This window comes from Elgaria multicarinata, chromosome 2, assembly GCF_023053635.1.
Source record: "Elgaria multicarinata webbii isolate HBS135686 ecotype San Diego chromosome 2, rElgMul1.1.pri, whole genome shotgun sequence".
Lineage (NCBI taxonomy): Eukaryota > Metazoa > Chordata > Lepidosauria > Squamata > Anguidae > Elgaria > Elgaria multicarinata.
Window position 1 is genome coordinate 8618218 of NC_086172.1, and position 20535 is coordinate 8638752.

General features: G+C 43.8%; 1 protein-coding gene across 3 annotated transcripts in view; it reads right to left on the minus strand.

Annotated features, from left to right (window-relative positions):
• Nucleotides 1-228: 228 nt before the first annotated feature.
• PELI1 (pellino E3 ubiquitin protein ligase 1) overlaps nucleotides 229-20535 on the minus strand; it is a 66915-nt gene continuing 46608 nt past the window's right edge. For all 3 annotated transcript variants that reach the window (XM_063115982.1, XM_063115984.1, XM_063115983.1), the window contains exons 4-7: nucleotides 14308-14409; nucleotides 3729-3926; nucleotides 3423-3611; nucleotides 229-1728 (exon numbers count right to left, since the gene is read on the minus strand). In XM_063115982.1, coding sequence (XP_062972052.1) covers nucleotides 1162-1728; nucleotides 3423-3611; nucleotides 3729-3926; nucleotides 14308-14409 — 1056 coding nt within the window. In that variant the 3' untranslated portion in view covers nucleotides 229-1161. The remainder of the gene's footprint in view (nucleotides 1729-3422; nucleotides 3612-3728; nucleotides 3927-14307; nucleotides 14410-20535) is intronic.

Genomic DNA, 20535 nt, shown 5'->3' on the forward strand with positions numbered 1-20535 from the left:
CCTTCACATCTATAGGATCAAAAAGTACATCGAATTTTGAAATGGTATGATATACATTTCTTCCTATATTTGTATTTTTGTACATGCAGTGTTCTATCCTAATGTGCCCCTTTATAAATCAGTTCGTAATATAGTGTATGAACCTGACCACCTTCTTCTTGGATAACTCCCTTTTGTTCTGTCAGTGGAGAAAAGAAAAAAAAACAACCTTATATAACTTGGTTATTTTTTTTTATTTAAATAAACAAACCCTTCAGTGTTGCAAATGCAAAAACAATCAAAAAACAAAACAAACACAGAATACTTAACACAGAGGGAGAAAATAACTTCATTGAGGATAAATTGCATATTCCAAGTATCAGGTAAATGTTATGTGACCAGTTCGTTTGTTACAGTTCTACCAGACAGAGAAAGAGAGAGAAAAAAGAACCAAGAGTTTATCTGGATTACCTGACATGTGGTTAAGCACTTTTTTTAAAAAAAGCACATCAATGTAATTTGATTTAATTTTGTTTTTAAACCTTCTGCTTTTCTATCAACACTATGCTGCTCACTTAAGCTTTTACAAAATAAAGAGAACTCCTCTACCATTTCCCCCTCCTCTGGTCAAGAACTATTCTACACATCCAATCAATGGATGCAACACACCACTACCATGCTACTCTATCCAAGTCATCTAGGATATTTTTTCATAGTAAAGGTAAATAGAAAAAGGAGTTACTATACATGTTGCTCTATTTTACATAATGTTTGCATCCAAGCTGTAAACGAATGTCCTTTTGAACTGATCACTTTTACCCTCAGTTATATACTTTAAAAAAGACATTTTTAGATATTAAAGGCATGTTATTCAAAACATTACATTGAAGGCAAATAATTTTATCTTTTCCACCTCAAAAAACGATGGGCCAGGAACTAGCTTCTGTCTGCCTCCAATCCCCACCACCAGTTTTTTTCTGCGTAGCCAAACTTCTTCCATTATCTACAGAGAAATTTAACTGCTGAAATAATAATAAAAGTATTCTTCATCTCAAAGTAAACTGTCAAAGCCCAGAGAATGAAATACAGTTATTTAAGACGACAGTTCATTTGAAATCAGAATCCTTTAGCTTATGCGTATAAGTTTAACTGCAGTCCTTGGGTAACACGTGTGTGTGTGTGTTAGTCAAGAGGTCCTTGGAAAATAAGTCTTATGTAGCCTTGTTCACCAGAAAGCTGATGTGCACAGAATGGACAGGCTGCATGAAAAGTGTGGGTACCGTGAGGAAGAGGGATTTGGGACCAATAGGCAGTTGTCTTTTCTGAGCACACATGTCCACAGGGGCTGAATGCGTGAGTTGGAGGCCCAGCGTCCACATAAAATCCCGCTTCGCATCCAAGCCAGAGAGGCACATAGGGACCGACAGATCGGCACATTGGGCATTCACGATCCTTCCCATCTCTCTCCTCTTTGTTCCCCCAGTTATGGTAGCCGTGGACATGACCACAGTTCAGGTAAACCCAGGGTTGTTTTTCATCTACAACGTCTTTCCTCTTCATACTAGGAAAGGCTAATGTGTTAAAGCCCACGGGGCACTGAGGCCTGGCTGCATTAATTTCCTGCCTTAGAGCTTCCAGGTGCTTCACTGTTGGAGTGCGTGAAAGTCCTTCTGCAGTACGCCACAGCAATGTTGCTCCACAGAGGTCAATCAATGAACCATCCTGGAGTTGGTTGGTTTCATTTTCAACCTGGAAGGGAAGATATACACATATTTCACAAAATTTCAATAGCTTTTTATATCTTCTACCAATCCTGGTCTTAGTGTTTTTATTTTGACACAACCTTACACCTATGAAATGAGTAATGGTTACCTATTGTTTAATACTGAGATGTTTAAAAGGTAGTAAAAATCAGAACACTGAAGCCACTTAGTCAACTAGAAACACCCTTCCTTTGAATAGATTTATTTTATACCGCTCCCCACTGAAAATTTTTAGAGCACAATTCTGCCTAAAATGGGCCAATCCAAGTTATGTGAAAATCTGTGCTTGTCTGGTATCAAAGCCTGGAGCAAAAAGTTATGATGCTGCCTCCTATTTTAGGCTTACCAAGGCACGTTGGTAAGACACGTGCAGCACGTTGAACACTTTAAGTGTACTATATAAGCATTGGTTTTAACTCTGCACCAATATAAAGACTGGAATCATGAAAATCATCACATCTAGAATAGGCTTTTCAAACCAGCCATCACAGGGGAAAAACGCCCTTTGACTTCTATCAGATATGCATATCTTCTATGAGATGCCTTTAAAGACTTATCAGTTTTAGTGTTGCAACATGTTTATATTTTACCCAAACACTTTACAACTATTACAAAGGCCATTTGTCACTTTATACATTGACACTTTATACAGCCACACAATTCCCTCCTAATCTGTCCCCATACTTATTTAGCTGTTACATTGCCAAATCCTGATCTCCATCTGGTTCATAACATTCTAGGAAGTTCCTCCACATCTGGTTCAAAGTTTTCCATATTACTATTCCTTCTAAACATGATCTACTCAGATCATGCAAAGCCATTAAACTTTGAAAGCTTCAAAGAAACCATTATGAGGCATTGTGCTCTAAAAATAAACATCTGCAACAGCGACACAAGAGCAGCTGGTGAAGTCCAAGTCCCCACCACCTAGGAGTAGCAGCACCTTCTTCTCTAGCGTAAGACACTCTGCACAGATCCCGCAGTCTGGCTGAGGGGGAGAAACTGAAACAGTGTGTTGCCAGCAGGGATGGATTCCAGTCCCTGCCACTTTTGCAGGTGTTCACTTCAGCCCTTTCCATCCCATTTCTGGATTAAACTTTGGGTTTTTGTTTTTTTAAAAAAATGGTTTAAATACATATACACGTATTTTTGAATACATTTCCCCTTAAAATACACATTTTAAAATGCATATTGATATATTTTGTTTGAGCAGGGAACTCTGCTGAACTATTTTGGAGAAATGCAAATCTAATGGATTCTGATCCGTTAATCCAGAAAGTGCAGATCAGGTCAATTCATACCAGAATTCACAAAGACTGAAATTCCTTAAGTGTCCTTAGTTGTCTGTTCACAACCAGTTTCACATACACTTAAGTACATATGTCTGACGGTGGCTAGAAAGACTAGCTTGCTGTGCATGTGCAACCTCTGGACATTCACGCGCATGTGTTCCTGTATGCTGAGCTGTGTATACCCACAGTTGCAGAAACAGGGCTGTTTGGATGCACCTGTTTGTGTCTTCCCGTGTGCTTAAGCTGGGTCAAATCCCCATGGAAATAGAGCAATTTACTCCAAATGTAGCATGACATCAGCGTACAGGAGGAAACCTCTGGCTTTTACTTCGGTTGCAGAGCTATACCGCGCATAGTTGCCTGGCAAACCTGCTATTCTCAGACTTACCATCTTCCCTCTCTGCTGAGCGGATCTTGTTTCGCGGAGGCTGAACACATTCCCACATACAGATATCTCCCTCCACACCCCTGGCTTGGAATCCTCAGTGAACCCATTGCGTGGATGCATAACAAGAACTCCATTTGTGGTTAACCCATCCATTTGCCCATCAGATGTCTTCCACTTGGCAGCTTTCTCCTATGGGGAAACATCAAAGAAGCAGCTTTTATTCATTTGTTATTCATTCCGCTACAGATCTGTTGAAGTTGAAACGTTAAACCTGCGTTTGAGCACCAGAGGGAGACAGATCCTTACCCCTAGAAAGATGTTTTTGGAGGAGTCAAAGCCAGCGGCGTATATTCTTGCTGTGAAAGGAGGATTTCGTTCACATATTATCCTGCAGGCAAACCTTGAGATGGTGCTCTGAACAGATTGAGTCTCTGAATTGCTCTGGCTGCCAGGAACAGTGTCTGTCACGACAAAGTCAATAGGACTCTCTGTTGATCGTCCAATCTGGCAAAAATAAAACAGATAAAAGATTCAGTTACGGCATAAAATAAAGCATACTAGCAGTCAACGTTCAGCATTTCATCTCCCCAGCTCAGTCTCCAGCATACAATCTTGTCTGATCCAATTACTATTTTGTTCCCAACCTTTTGATAGTGCAGCCTTGCGTTGCTCTCCTGATTTGGTGGGTATCTATTATAACCCATCATCACAGAACAGTCTCAGAAGAGTGTGATGCAGGAGAATAAAATGCCATCATCACTTTGGGGGTTGTGTGGACAATGTCCATCAGGTTATCCCCACCCCACCCCCATACTATCTCTCTACTTGGCTTGTAGGGATGAATTGCACTTAAGCACTGTGGCGTACTGTACAACATTTTAGGCCTGGATTGTGGAAACCTATTTTAAAATCCTTCTAATATGCAAAACTTGGCAGATGACTTATTTATTTATTTATTTATTACATTTTTATTCCGCCCAATAGCCGAAGCTCTCTGGGCGGTTCACAAAAATTAAAACCACAATAAAACAACCAACAGGTTAAAAGAACAATTACAAAATACAGTATAAAAAGCACAACCAGGATAAAACCACGCAGCAAAATTGATATAAGATTAAAATACAGAGTTAAAACAGTAAAATTTAAATTTAAGTTAAAATTAAGTGTTAAAATACTGAGAGAATAAAAAGGTCTTCAGCTGGCGACGAAAGCAGTACAGTGTAGGCGCCAGGCAGACCTCTCTGGGGAGCTCATTCCACAACTGGGGTGCCACAGCGGAGAAAGCCCTCCTCCTAGTAGCCACCTGCCTCACTTCCTTTGGCAGGGGCTCACGGAGAAGGGCCCCTGTAGATGATCTTAAGGTCTGGGTAGGTACATATGGGAGGAGGCGTTCCTTCAAATAACCTGGCCCCAAACCATTTAGGGCTTTAAATGTCAATACCAGCACTTTGAATCGAGCCCGGACCTGGACTGGCAGCCAATGAAGTTGTAAAAGGACTGGCGTAATGTGATCTCGCCGGCCAGTCCCTGTTAGTAAACGGGCTGCCCTATTTTGTACCAGCTGAAGTTTCCGGACCGTTTTCAAAGGCAGCCCCACGTATAACGCATTGCAGTAATCCAAGCGAGAGGTTATCAGAGCATGGATAACTGTAGCTAGGCTATCTCTGTCCAGATAAGGGTGTCGTTGGTATATCAACCTAAGCTGATAAAAGGTGCTCTTTGCCACTGAGTTCACCTGTGCCTCAAGTGACAGTTCTGGATCCAAGAGCACCCCCAAACTACGGACCCGATCCTTTAGGGAGAGTGCAACCCCGTCCAGGACAGGGCAAACATCACCTCGCCGGACAGATGAACCACCCGCTAACAGTACCTCCGTCTTGTCTGGATTGAGTCTCAGTTTGTTAGCCCTCATCCAGTCCATTACCGTGCCCAGGCACTGGTTCAGAACAGCCACTGCCTCACCTGGGTTTGATGAAAAGGAAAGGTAGAGCTGGGTATCATCCGCATACTGATGACACCTCAGTCCACATCTCTGGATAACCTCCCCCAGCGGCTTCATGTATATGTTAAACAGCATAGGGGATAAAATAGAGCCCTGCGGAACCCCATGGCTTAGGAGCCACGGCACAGAGCAATAATCCCCCAGCACCACCTTCTGGAATCGGCCATCCAAGTAGGAGCGGAACCACTGCAACGCAGTACCTCCAACTCCCAGCTCAGACAACCTATCCAGAAGGATACCATGGTCGATGGTATCGAAGGCCGCTGAGAGGTCTAGGAGAACCAACAGGGTCGCACTCCCCCTGTCTCTCTCCCGACAGAGGTCATCCCACAGGGCGACCAAGGCAGTTTCCGTTCCAAAACCAGGCCTGAAACCTGATTGAAATGGATCTAGATAATCCGTTTCATTCAAGAGTGCCTGGAGTTGTCCTGCAACCACCCGCTCAAGCACCTTGCCCAGGAATGGGATATTAGCCACCGGCCTGTAGTTGTTAACATCCTCCGGATCCAAGTTAGGCTTCTTCAGGAGTAGTCTAATTACCGCCTCTTCACGAAGATGTCACAAAGTCTTCGTGAAGACTTGGGTCTTCACGAAGTTTATCTCACAGAGTTATGAAGATAAAATAGGATAATTCCACATATGATACCTTGAGATGTGTGGAGGAAGAGCACTAATATGATCTATCCGTCCATCACCCAAGAAATCATGCATGAAGTTATTCTAATATAAGCATCTTAACACAGCCCAGAGAATAACTACCAAAAACTGTAACAGAGGTGAGCCCCCAGACAATAAAGGTCCTTCATTCCACTGTAATGTTCCAAAACAGAAAACCCATGGGTCAATCTGATAAGTGAGCTACCACGTATAAAAGTTTCAGGGCAACATTTATAATCCAAGGCAAAGAAAACTTTGCAGTGGGCTCACGAACCCAAGACACATTCAGATCAGCAATGCTACATCTGATGTCTTTGTGGTGGTGAATCAAACCTCAGGCATTGTTTGCTCTCTGACCCTGGACACATCCCGGCTATATTGTCAAAAAAATAATGAATGCTCTTTGGCAGTGGCGCTCTTACAAATGGACCTGAGGACAGAAATCCGGGCCCCCCATCCTGCATAATAAGTAAAGCCCCCACACCCCACCATAGCCACCACTGAGAAGATAGAACCAGCACAATAACTTCGCAGTTGTGCTATTTTCTGATTCACCTTTTTCCTCCTTTTCAAATTGAGTATCAGTTTGGACAGGAGAAGGAGGCAGAGCAGACACTGTGACAGGAAAGGAGGCAAGAGGAGAAAAACACAGAGAGAAAGGCAGCAGCAGTACCTTTGCCCCCCCCCTCTCTCCATCCCCTTTCAGCTGTTCTGCCCATGCCCTGGGCTTCACTTTCCATAGGTAAGCTGGAGAGTGAGCACACCTAAGCATGAGATTGTACCAGGCTGCCTGCATCTGCCCTTCATCCCAAGCCAGCTCTGCTTCCACCAGGAACGTAGGAAGCTGCCTTGTACTGAATCCATCTAGCCTAGTATTGCCGACACGGACTGCCAGCAATGACTCCACAGGGTTCTAGGCAGGATGCCGGGGCTTGAACCAGAGACCTTCTGCTGGCAAAGCAGGGGCTCCACCACTGGGCCACAGCCCCCAACAGTGTCTCATGAAACTTCAGGCCATTTCACCTTTTCCCATCCCAACTTGCAAAGGAACTAGGCCATGGAAGAACCCTCACTGAGAAAAGCCAAGGAAACGGCAGGAGAGAGAGAGAGAGAGAAAAACTTCCCTGCAGCTGGACAAAGAAGCATGCTAGAGGGGAGGAAAGGGGCTTAATGCCAGGCAGAGAGAGAATAAGTCCAGAGTTGAGCTAGGAGAAGGAACTGCCTGAGCTGCATGCTTGCAAGCTGTAAACCCCAAATGAATAAATGATGTGAATAAAGCATGTGTGGTTTTTTTAAAAATGTGGAGGGAATGTTATTAAGTCTCTCTGACGGGCACATTTATGTGTCTGAAGGACACAGATCAGCTGAGGTGTGTGTGTGAGTGAGTGAGTGAGTGAGTGAGAGAGAGAGAATGAGAACGGTGGATTCCTGCATTGAGCAGGGGGTTGGACTCGATGGCCTTTATGCCCCTTCCAACTCTACTATTCTATGATTCTATGAACTCACAGTGCAGCTACCATAGGGACTGGGAAAAGGTTTCTCAGAGGTAGTAGCTGCAGCACGCACCATTCATGCCTGCATTGCATACACACACCAAAGCTTTTGAGCAGGAAGAGTGAACAGGCGGCATATGTTGGTACCAGAGTGGCATAAGCATCTGTAGGTGCTGTTGAGTAAGTTGAGGGCTGCCTTCTTCTTTTTTTAATGCAGAAGAGGCCATCCTTCGCTTGCAGGGGCAGGGGAGAGAGATGCTATGCACAATCCTGTATATTTCTACTCCAAAGTAAGTCCCACTGAGTTTAACGGGACTGATGCGCAGATTCCTGTGCATGCAAGAGGAAGATGTAGAGAAGAAAGGAGGGGACTAGATGGAATCATTTCAGAAATAGAATAGGATGAAGCTGGGATGTGCTATGATGCTTAGAGGCTAAATTTCATTTCTCTCAGATAAACTTTCAGGCAAAAAAAAAAAAATCCCCATCAATTCACTACCCTCCCCATAAGGCCAGGCCAGGCGCTATAGTGGTTAGGGTGTAAGGATCGATAAGGTTCAATCCCCACTCAGCCATGAAGCGCAACCTCTGCTTGGATCTTTATGTATGCAACAAGTAAATATGAAAATATTGTGTTTCTACTATTGCTTCCCTGCCACTGGTCAGAAAGCAAAGCTTCTAAACATTTTTCTTTGTTCCTTTTTGCGTGTGGCACGGCTGGGGACTATACTAGTTAAATAGCTAATAAGATTGTCTGTAAGGATCTCTACTGGGTTTGAATGGTTGGCCGGAAACTTTAGCCCTGATAAGGTAGATGAAGTGCTGTGTGTGTGTGTGTGTGTGTCAGGGGGGATACCTCGGGCCGGTGCTAAATCTGACCCTCCAGGGTTCCCCAGATGGCCCCACCTCCTTTCCCCTGACCACAGATGGTTCGGTGGTTTCCCTCGCTTAGATGCAATCTTTCCCATTCTAAAAGGCTGAGATGCTTCTCCTAAGGATTAGTTACTGGCAGAGGTATAAGCTAAAACAGGCCGGTGCGTTCTTCTTTTGACCCTGCCCACCCACCATTGGAATGTGACCCCGAGAGTTTCTCTGAAATGGAATTCGGTCTTTGTGCTGAAAGAGATTAAACAGCCCTGGCTTAATGTGATCCATGGCTTAGTCCTAATAGATTTCAATGGCAGGAAACAGGTTCCCCCCCCCCCCCCCGCAAAACAAACCTGAAGTAATAAGATTAGCAAATCTATGCATGTACAGAGTGGCTTTCTTTCAGTCTTGTGCAACTGGAATTCAGTCCCACACAAATAATATCATTATTATCATCATCACTACTGCACCAGCCAACCTATGTACATGGTTAAAGACCCACATTTTCTATATTATTTTTATTTTTTAAATATATTATTTAACATGCCTGTGCTGTCAGCTTATCAGAAACACAGGAGTTGTAAAGCATGGAAGGGCGGAGGGAGGGGCATGTTCATTGTGTACTTCACAGCTGGAATAAGACATATGAGTGTCTCAAAGCCTCCCCCTCCCCTGTAAAACCAGTAAGTCCAGAGCCTAAAATTAACTAACTGCACCACTGTTCTTTTTTAATTCGCATATAATCAGATTGGAGATGAGCTACTTAATTAAGTGTAAACATTAAAAGCTTTGCTCTTTTGTTTCTGGCTGAAAACAATGGATTGCCCTCTTAGTCTTTGCTGCAATCCAAGAATCCCCTATTAGGTAAACTAACTGGCACTTTTTAAGTTTATTGAAAACTTCTGTAAAATCAAAACATCTTTGCCCTCAAAGGGACATTACAAGAATGTAAGAGCTAAACTACACTTTACTCTGAAGATGTAGCTAGCACTCTGTAAAACCAATAGATCACTTTTTTGCAATGAAAATTAGCAGTATGGATCCCCTAATTTTGAACAGGACCAGAGTGGGGAGGGGGGGGCAAAGGGTTAAAGCCTCCATGCTAGGTCCTGATGGAGGTCGGTTGCACTTACTTTAGAGGAAGTGAGAAAATAAGATGTAGTTGCTAGCTATGCCTTTGACATTACGAGTCGCTTGGTCTTAATATAGCACAGCCTTCCTCAACCTGGGGCGCTCCAGATGTGTTGGACTGCATCTCCCAGAATGCTTGGAGTTGTAGTCCAACACATCTGGAGTGCCCCAGGTTGAGGAAGGCTGATATAGCAGAACTTCATCCAACATCACTGTTTGAAACTCTTGAGAATCACTGAGTGTTTGTCCCCTTGCATCTTTTCAGGTTACTCAAAAAATTGGACTGCAGCTACTAGAACCAGTGGGCTCGGAGTTCTATTTTTATAGCCCTTCATGGAAGTGGTCACCCTTGTCTCTGCACCCTCATGGTGGTGCTGCCGACGCATCTCGATGTAACTGATTATCTGGACTCCTTTTAATCAGACTTTTAGCTGGGATTAGGGAGGTATAACAATTTCATTCCTGTTTGCAGCCCTGAACATGAACAGGAATGCAGTTCTCGGGAATTTATCTGCAATTTCCTCAAATTGCGCAGGTGGGGACTTCTGAAAATGCACACTTGTGCACATGCTCAAATCCCCCCAAATCTGTTTTTTCACACTTTAGCCTGGGGGGTGGGGGTGGGAATGCACATTTTTGATTGGGAAAAACATGCATTTTTTATTTTTATTTTTAAATGTGTTTTTCCAATTGGGAAAAAAATGCACACCGTAAAAAAAGTGCATTTTTCCCAATCAGGAAAAAAAAAAAGGGATGCTCACATTTGGGAACACACACAAGGCAAAATGAGGCACAAGGAAGAATTTTAACAACCTTGTTGAGCTCGAACGTTGCATGTTCGCCCATCCTTAGCTCAGATATGAGACTGAGTTTGCTCTGGTCTATTTGGTGGAACTGAATGAGGAGTGGTGCCTGAGCCTATTACCTTTCGATGGCTTTTGACATGGTATCATCAGCCATGGTATCGTTCTGGACCAGAAGGGCCTTAATTTATTATTTATTTATTTATTTTATTACATTTATATACCGCCCCCCAGCCGAAGCTCTCTGGGCGGTTTACAACAATTAAGGTGCTGTTTTGTGATGGTTTGGGTGTTTTCTGTTGGGCTACGCCCAGAAAGTGGTGCTAGGGGATTACTGTTAGACTGCATATTAATTAACCTATAGTGTCCCACAGGATTCTATCTTGTTGAAGTTCTCAGAATTCTTCTTTAAGCTCATTTCATGTTACATAAAATGGCTGGGAGAGGCCATTCAGAGATTTGGAGTAAAGTGTCACCGATGACACCCAGCTCTATTGCTCTTTGTCACCTTACACCAAGGAAGCATTAAGTGTTGCCTGGGTTCAACGAAGAGCTGGACAAGGATAAACAAGCAGAAGTTGAAGAAGTGTTGTTGGTCGGTAGAAAGCCTGACTTGGAGATTGGGATTCAACCTGTTCTAGAAGGGGTTGCACTCCCCCTGAAGAGTCAGGCCCATAGCTTAGGGGTACTTCTTGATCCTATGCTATTCCTGGATCTTCAGGTGGTGGCAGTGGGAAAGAGTGTGCTTGCACAATTACGCTCGGTGTGCCAACTGTAACACTTCCTGAATTGGTCTGACATGGCAACAGTTATCCATGCCTTGATTTTATCACAATTAGATTGCTGAAATGTGCGATATGTGGGGCCAGCCCTGAAGAGTGTCCAGAAACTTTAATTGGTGCCAAATGCAACAGCTAGGCTGCTAACTGGTGCACAGTACTGGGGCCATATGACACTGTCATGAAGGACCTGCACTTTCTGGGTGCAATCCAAGGTGTTGATTTTGACCTGGTTATCTAAGGGACCACTTTAGAACTTGTCAGAGTATTAAGAACTGCAGGAAAGACCTGCACAGCCTGTTGGTTGTTGGGTACTTTTAGAAGTCTTTCTCCTATGTTGCCTTCAAAATATGGAATGTGCTCCCCCCAAAACTTTAATTGGTCCCCCACTCTCTTGGCCTTTGGAAAGGGTGGGAAGACGCATCTTTTCAATTTGTCTTTTAAAAGACGTAGTTTGAATATTTTTACTATTTTTAACAGTTTTGCTTTTATAGGTTTAAGGTTTTAAGTTGTTGTATGCTGCCTTGATGGCTTTTTAGCAGATAAGGCAGAATATAAACATTAATAATGACAAGGGGCACTTAGACTTGACCTATTTTGAAGTGGTCAAAGGCTGACAAGTTCCACCCATTGACCCACACTTGAAAGAACAAAAGGGGGAAGTGTTTCAACTCCCCACCCACCCCTGGAGATGCAGAGGTGTTGCTTGAGCTCTGTTATTGATTTTCAGCTGCAACTATTGCTGCTATTCACACAGGGCAACAAATTAGATTGCCCTTGTCTGTGTACCTGGTCCTGCTTATACCATCAGAAGAATCACGTGATAATATGTTCTACTGGAATGTACTGCTTCAGGTTGTAATGTTTTCAATGCTTCCTGTGAGATTAAAAAAGAAATCCTATGTGTAGAAAAGGACATTAGGGTGAAAGCTAGGCTAGAATTCTCCTCCCTGATATCTTAGGCCTTAGCTAGGCCTAAGGTTTGTCCCGGGGTCATCCCAGCCTGCTCCCGGGATAGCCTGTGTGTCATTTACATGAACAGGGATCAACCCGGGACGATCCCGGGTTAAACCTTAGGTCTGGCTAAGGCATCAGTTTTCTGTCTGCAGGGACTTATTTGTAGGGGAGCATTTTGTGAGCTGAAGTGTTAAATTTCAGGGAAAAGCTTTACTACTTGATAAGATATGGTGTATTTCTTTTATATTCTTTGCTTGGCTCAATGTCAAGTAAGTGGCTTGTCCATGTGTTTCAAAACCAGATCACTGTGCCTCAGAGCAGGTGTTGTTGGGCTGGAACACCTATCATCCCCCACCCTTGCCTATGTTGGCTAAGACTGATGGGAGTGGCAGTCCAACAATGTAAGGGGTCCCTCAGCTGGCTAGAGTCTTTTTCTGGCACCTCACAGCTGATGGAGGCAACTGCCTATTATTTATTTATTTATTTAGAATATTTACATACTGCTCCCCATTGAAAATTTTTGGAGCAGTGTACAAGATAAAATGAAAATAAAAACAGAATAAAACAGTTAAACAAATTTTAAAAGAAGCAAATACAGAGATTCAAGGCTGCATATTAAGGAAAGATTTTCAGGAGGCACCAAAAGGAGTACAAAGTTGGAACCTGCCTGACCTCCAGAAGCAGGGAATTCCATAGGAGGGGAGCCATCATGCTGAAGGCTCTTCCCCTGGTGGACTCCAATCGGAGGATGGATCTATGTGGAACCACCAGGAGCAGGCCCCCAGATGACCGCAGTGACTGGACAGGTTGGTAAGGGAGAAGGCGCTCTCTCAGGTATCCTGGTCCCAAGTTGTTTAGAGCTTTGTACACAAGTACAAGAACCTTAAACCTGGCCCAGTAGCGAATAGGAAGCCAGTGCAGCTCCCTCAGCAGAGGAGTTACATGCTGGAAAGAGGCAGCTCCAGACAACAGCTGAGCTGCAGTATTCTGCACTAGCTCCAGCCTCTGGAGCAGATTCAAGGGCAGCCCCACACAGAGCATGTTGCAGTAATCCAATCTTGAGGTTACAAATGCCTGTACCACCGTGGCCAAGTAGCCCTGTCCAGGAGAGGCTGTAGTTGGTGAACCAACCGAAGCTGGTAAAAGGCACTCCGAGCCGTGGCGGCTACTTGAGACTCCAACGACAGAAACAGGTCTAAGAGTACCCCCAAACTACGAACTATGAAGGACTCCTGTCATAATGGGAGAGGCAGATGGCACAGACATAGCACTTTTGACCTCCTTGCTGCTATAGTCATGAAACGTTGCTGTTCTTCTGGAAGTTGAATTTAAGAGCACGTGTCAACAAAATGCTACATCTCAAAATCTACAGAGGTTCCAAGCCAGATAACCGAGGAGAAAAGCACACCAGTAGTGAAATCCACGATAAAGAGAGTGACTCCAAGTCTGCAAAGCATGCAACAGTGTAAAAGTCACACTAAATAAGACAGGTGAAGAGTGTATTGTGGGTCCAGAGTAGAGTATTAGTAGAGTTTGGATCCGAAGCCAGCAACTTTAATCCAGATCAGAAATCAGAACAAAACTGCAGTAGAAGGCTTGAAGAGCAATTTCTCTCTAAACAGAAGTCTAGTAATATTTTACACAAGAGATGGTCATTGCATCCTTGGAAGCACGTCGCCTACCTTATAGCTAACTTGTACTGACTGATTCTGAATGGTTTTCAGCTGGGCAGAACATCAAAATTTGCTGGTGAAGTAAGCCCCTTTATAGAAGGGGTGGGTGGGGAGTGTGACAGACAAGGAAGGAACAGAAAGGTCAAATTGCACAGCCCTCAAAAATGTTTACTCCGGATGTCTGTGGCAAAGATGCGAACAAAGCTCTGACCCTGTGGCTTATTTACAAGGACTTCCTTCCCATCTCCCCAGCCAATAAACCTCAAGGTCACCCAGCCTTTTAACATTTATGTATTTGTTTATTGCACTTTTAAACTGCCCATTGACCAACATTCTCTGTTTAGCTTTTCTCAGGGCTGTTGATGATGTTAGTGGTGTTAACGGCCTGGGCCAGTGAAGGAGGGGGGAAAGCATTACTCCATATTAGTGCAACTCCAGCTGCTTCTTCCTATGTGAAAGAAGTCTGACAATGATGACATTACTGATGGGACTACTTTCCAACACACACATACTTTATACATACCTGAAACATGTCTGTGTTGCTGTCATGTGTATATTCGACCACTACCGTTTGAACTCGAGACAAGGTATAGGATATACTATGCTGGTCCTTGTTGCTTATTGCCTGTAAAAAGAAAACATTTATTACTATAAGCAAGCAACTGAAATAAATTGGTTAGCAAGAGCAATTGAACATAACACTCCTACTAGCTCAGCCTTCTCCAACCTGGCACCTTCCAGCTGGTTGTGGGTGATGGAAGTTGCAGCCCAACCCATTTGGAAGGTGCCAGGATGGGAGAAGCTGTATCAGGTAACCCCCTTTTATCATTCTGAAGTCACTTCATCTTTAGAAAGATGTCTTAAAAAGATCAGAGAAATGTGATGAAACTGCAATATTTGCTTTCACCTCCATTTTCTAGCGCCCCGGGTTAGGAATGATTCCTGCATTGAGCAGAGGGTTGAACTCGATGGCCTTGTAGGCCCCTTCCAACTCTACTATTCTAAGATTCTATGAAAGAAATACTGCAGTGTATGGATTTCAGTATGTTCGGAAAGCTCATTTCACCTCCACTATTCCTGATAAAATCTTGTGACATTTAATTTCACAATTTCTGGCCTGGCTCTAAACACACACACACACACACGTTGTAACACTGGTATTTATCATGAGCAACCATAAAGCATTACCTTTAATGAGCATCTTCTGCTAGTAACACTCTGCCTGCCATGGCAGTGACTTTGCCATGTCACGAGGCCATGGATGCTCCTCTGCATGACTCCTCCTCTATTCTGGAGCAACCATGGGAAGAGCCTTCCTTCCATTGCTAACCAAGGCTGCAATCCCATACCCAGTTACTTGGGAGTATTCCATGGGACTTACTTCTGAGTAGGTAGATATAGGATTGCACTGTAGACCAATTATGAGTGCTGCTGATGCTATCCAGCCCAAATATGGAGGTTCCTCCCCTTCCTCTTATACTATGGTTTGTGGAGATGGCCTCAGATGACGTTCTGTCAAATTGCCTGACCAAGCAAAACATGTGGGGACTCTCTTTTACAATGGGTGGAATCACTCTGCTAACCTCATACAACCTCCTGGAAGGACTCTGCTCGGATGCCTTGGAACATATGTTACAACTGTTCCATACTTTATATTTATTTATTTATTTATTTATTTATTTATTTATTGCATTTTTATTCCGCCCAATAGCTGAAGCTCCCTGGGCAGTTCACAGAAATTAAAACCATTCAAAGTATAAAACAAACAGTAATAAAAACACAATATAAAATACAATATAAAAGCACAACCAGGATAAAATCAGCAGCAGTGCAGAAATACAAATCTATTCATTAAAAGCAATTCAATCATTTATTAAGTCTTCTGCTTATTTTTTGGCATTAGGATTTCATATTTTTGATGCAACTTATTACTTTTATTGTGAAGGTTTGTGTGTGTGTGTGTAAACCTCTTTGTAGCCTTTAAATAGAAAAGCAGCATATACATAGCTTAAATATAGGAGGGAGGGGACGGGAGAGTCTATGGGTGTTTTACTGTCTATTATGATGGCTCTTTCTTAAAAGCTTTCTTGTCAGCTTTTAAAGCAGACCACCCAGTCAAAGGATGCAGATTTCAAATGGGCAAGTTTGTTTACTGGTCGAAAAATGCCACTAGGATATAGCCTTCAAAAGTCATCTCCCTCTCCCCCCACCACTTTGAGCATCTTAAGCTCGTCTTGGAGCATTTCTTAAGCAGAGCGAAGTTTACATTACACAATCCACACGGAAATGAAGCCAGAACACTGGAGAAGAGTTCAGAGATTTTCACCAACACTCTTCACCTGGCTAATTTTGGATCCATGTGATATTCTGAGAAGCCCTTCGCAATGAAGGAAGGCACCAGGGTGTGGGGCTCAGCCTCTCAGTAACTTTGGAAGGCAGCTCTTTAAGGAATATTCAAGGGGGCACTGCAGACCTCTGGAGAAAAGGTAGGGCTGAGCATCCTGAAGAAGGCCTAGTTCTTGATATCTCCACGAGAAGTCTCCTTTCAGTGGGCCTGTTCAGACAACATGCTAAGCCATGATTAGGCCACTAACCCTTTTGCAGCAAGTGGTTAGTGAGCATGTTTAAACTGTGGTTATGTAGCCACCCATGGTCCGCAATGATTCGCATGACACACTAAGTCATGTTCACATGACATGCTAAGCCATAATGTTTAGCTCAAAATGCTTAACCATCACGGTTCAGTGTGTTGTCTGAACAGGGCCAGTGAGTGCTAGTGGAAACATCACCACCATCATCATTTCTATACCACCCCATAGCCGAAGCTCTCTGGGCAGTTTACAAAGATTAAAACATTAAAAATGATATACAAACTTTAAAACCATAAAACATACAACTGGCAGTATACGCAAAGAGAACATACATCTAAAAACAACTTTTGAGCTGTCAGCCAAACCTAAAAACAGATCTGGGACCAATTAAAACTCATCACATGCTGCTAAACGCCTGGGAAAAGAGAAAAGTCTTGATCTGATGCCAAGAAGATAGCAATGTCGGCGCCAAGCGGGCCTCGTTGGGGAAATCATTCCATAATTGGGGGCCTCCACCTAGAAGGCCCTCTCCTTTGTTGCTGTCTTCTGAGCCTCCCTCTGAGTAGGCACCCTAAGGAGGACTTAAGCGTAGGTTTGTGTTCAGAGAGGCATTCCATCAGGTATTCTGGTCCTGAGCCATGTAAGGCTTTATAGGTTAGAACCAGCACCTTGAATTGTGCTTGGAATCATACAGGCAGTCAACGCAAGCAGACTCAGAAATATGCAGGCAGCCAATACCAGCAGGCAGCCAATGAAGTGCCCAAGGGGAGCCCATTTTGAACGACAACGGAAGGCAATGCTAATGCACTCCCCTGACATCCCACCCCAGGGTAGCTTTGAAACATGAAGAACAGGGACAACTGATTCACAAGAGTGCTCCAAGCTGATTGTCTTGATTCTTTTACTAGGAGTTCCAGCCCTTTCAGCAGCTGCTGTGGAGATCCTTCCATCACTCCCAGCACAGAGCTATCCATAAAGCATACATTTAGAAGCTACTATTACTAGCCTCTCACCCAAAGCTCAACTTCACAGATGCTAATTAGGTGCAGGTGTGTCACTTCACAGCTCCGAATTGCACAGAAATCCTATTTATTTATTTATTTATGTGCATGACTGATCTATCCAACAAAAGAGACCCAACTGGTCCCACTTAGCGCTTCGCAACAGAACACATGTTGCTATGAGACAAGCACATTAGTCATGCCTACTGTTAGCCATATGTTGGCCTAGACGTATTGAATGATTAAGATGCTCAGGATGATTAAGTGTGACAAAGGATGAGGCACTGAACGTGATGGCTGACACAGCCTCCTCCCCTTCCTCCCAGCTATTACCACAGGGACTCAGGGAAGAAAAGTGGGGTTTGTGTTTAAACAGCCCTTTTTACTCCAGCTTATATCCTGTGGTGATTAATAAGTCACTTGGACAAAACGGGTGCTACCAGAAAACAAAGGAAATGGAAATTTACTTCATGCAGGATGGAAAAGAGCTTGCAAAGCAGATTACGCTCTCGCCATTTGACCGGCTTGGGGAAGATAGTGGCATTTGTCTTGCAAGACAACGCTGTGTTGTCTTCAACTGATCAGACATATTCCTCTGCAAGCTCAAACTTTGGGCTTGGAGGAGGCAATCACATGAGCTGGGAGACAAGACGTGGGTCTCCAGTATTCGGGGCAGTAAGCCTGTGTGCACCAGTTTCTGGGGAACATGGGTGGGAGGGTGCTGTTGCACCACGTCCTGCTTTGTTGGTCCCTGGCTGATGGCTGGTTGGCCCCTGTGTGAACAGAGCGCTGGACTAGAGGGACCCTCGGTCTGATCCAGCACCAGGGCACTTCTTGTGTTCTTATGTCCTCTTTATTTTAACCTTCACTAGCCCAAAATAATCTCCTTCAACATTAGAGCACTGAGGGCTGCTTCAAAGGTCACTTCTGAGGATGAATTGTGCAACTCTCACACATGATCCTAATACACAAATATCTATTTTGCCATAGCTAAACATCTAAAAACTTCTACCTCACCAAGTGGCACACTCCTCCACCCCTACTTACGTAAGAAACAGTCTTTATTCTTATCTCTTTGATGTTTACCATTTACTCTGCGGTTGCAACTGGATGTCACAATAAACCATGGTTTATCTCAATGGACTTGTGCACTCCCCTCCCCTCCCCCTTTCGAATGTGGCTACAAGATCAGAAGCTTTCTCGTCCATTTCTGATTAACTGCAATTTAGCATGTTATCCAAATCCTAAATTGTGGTTAATCTCTTTTTAAAAAACAAGCCAGCTTCATATGGCTTCAAGTTGGCTTGTTTCAAACAGATCTTAGTTAAGTTTAAGCAAAGCTTGTTGGGTTAGGATGGCATGACAAGCAACAGTTAATAAATATGGAAGCAAAAGGTTTCTAAGGGTTCAAAGAAGGCTTCTTTAGGACTGGTCTCCTCCTTCAAGGTTATCGAGACGATTCCTTCTCTCAAGGTGGCCATGCCTGTAGTAAGACTAGCAAGAGTCTGACACACACAGGTGTGGTGGGCCACAGCTATCCAAACACCCTGTCGGTATACCTACCAAAGCACCGAAACAAACCAGAGCAATGCAACCACACAGAACAAATGCAGGGTCTTAGCAAGTCTGTCAGAGAGGATGCAAGTGGATCTATATACAAAGAAGGCTGAGCAAAGAAGTCTGAATAAGCTACTAAGAGTTCCAGTAGATCTCCCTGAAGCTCCAAATGAAGGAGACCCTTCATACCCAGACAGGCTCTGCAGGAGGGCACTGAGCAGATGCAACGGTGATAAAGTTTATTATGTGTGTCGCCCTAAGAGGTTCAACTACAGGAAAACTCATACATTGAATAAAATAAATAAATGAAGTGGGCCCTGAAGTGGGCTCTGTTTGGCTGACTTTATCCTGAATCTTCTGCCATTTGCATTTCCTTGCTCCAAGCTCCCCAGAGGACCAGGGAACCAATTCTCTACCGATCAGGCCATCTCACATTCCGGAGACTGACCGGGACATCAATGGAACCACCAACCACATGAAGCCGGAAACTCCCCTGAGCTGTCAGGAAACCTTCTAGCCCTTGGCTTCCTGCCCAGTCACAGTCATTCAACCATCTGCCCAACACTTCCTCCTTGATGTTCCACTCATATCTGATGGGAAAGACAGAAACAAAACTCCTCCCCCATTCTCAGGACCCTGCTGCGTTTGCAACAGCACAGACCTTGGAGACAACTCTACCCTTCATCCCACTCACCCATGAGATCCGGGACACAGCAAGATCCTGCTGCTTCATGTTATCCAGCACCTCTAATATCTGTCCTTTTTTCTTTTTATCTCCTTTTATTTCCTTGTTTATTTCCTCATTACCCTTTCTCACATCTTTAAATTCAGATTCTCTCCTCTTTCACTTGTCCAGTATCACCAGTCACCTTATTAGTTCTGTGCATTGGCCGTCTCTCAGTTTCTCTTCCAGTTGATGTGGAACCTGCTCTCTCTCCCAGTTTATTGCTATCGGCTTTTATTTGCTTCTGCCTTTCACCTTCCCCGCTCTGCTTTTTGCTATGCCATTCCCAATGTCTGGCACACCCAAGTACCTCTTCTATAATGCAACCTACCCTTTGCCAAAGTCCCACCTTCAGCTACCTGTTAATATTCCCCTACCCTGGCCTCACTATTAATTTAATCAAACCTAGGCCCTCGTCACATGGACAGCGTCACTTCATTTGGCCAGACAATGCCTACCACACATTTTATTATTTATTAATTAATTACATTTCTATACCGCCCAATAGCCAGAGCTCTCTAGGCGGTTCACAAAAATGAAAAACATTCGAAGTATAAAACAACAGTATAAAACCATACTATAAAATACAATACAAAAGCTCAACCAGATAAAAACAGCAGCAATGCAAAATTACAAATTTAAAGCACCAAGTTAAAATTTATTTAAAGACTGTTAAAATGCTGGGAGAATAAAAAGGTCTTCACCTGGCGTCTAAAAGCATATAATGTAGGTGCCAAGCAAACCTCCTTAGGGAGCTCATTCCACAGCCGGGGTGCCACAGCAGAGAAGGCCTTCCTCCTGGTAGCCACCTGCCTCACTTCCTTTGGCAGGGGCTCGCGGAGAAGGACCCCTGAGGATGACCTTAGGGTCCGGGCAGA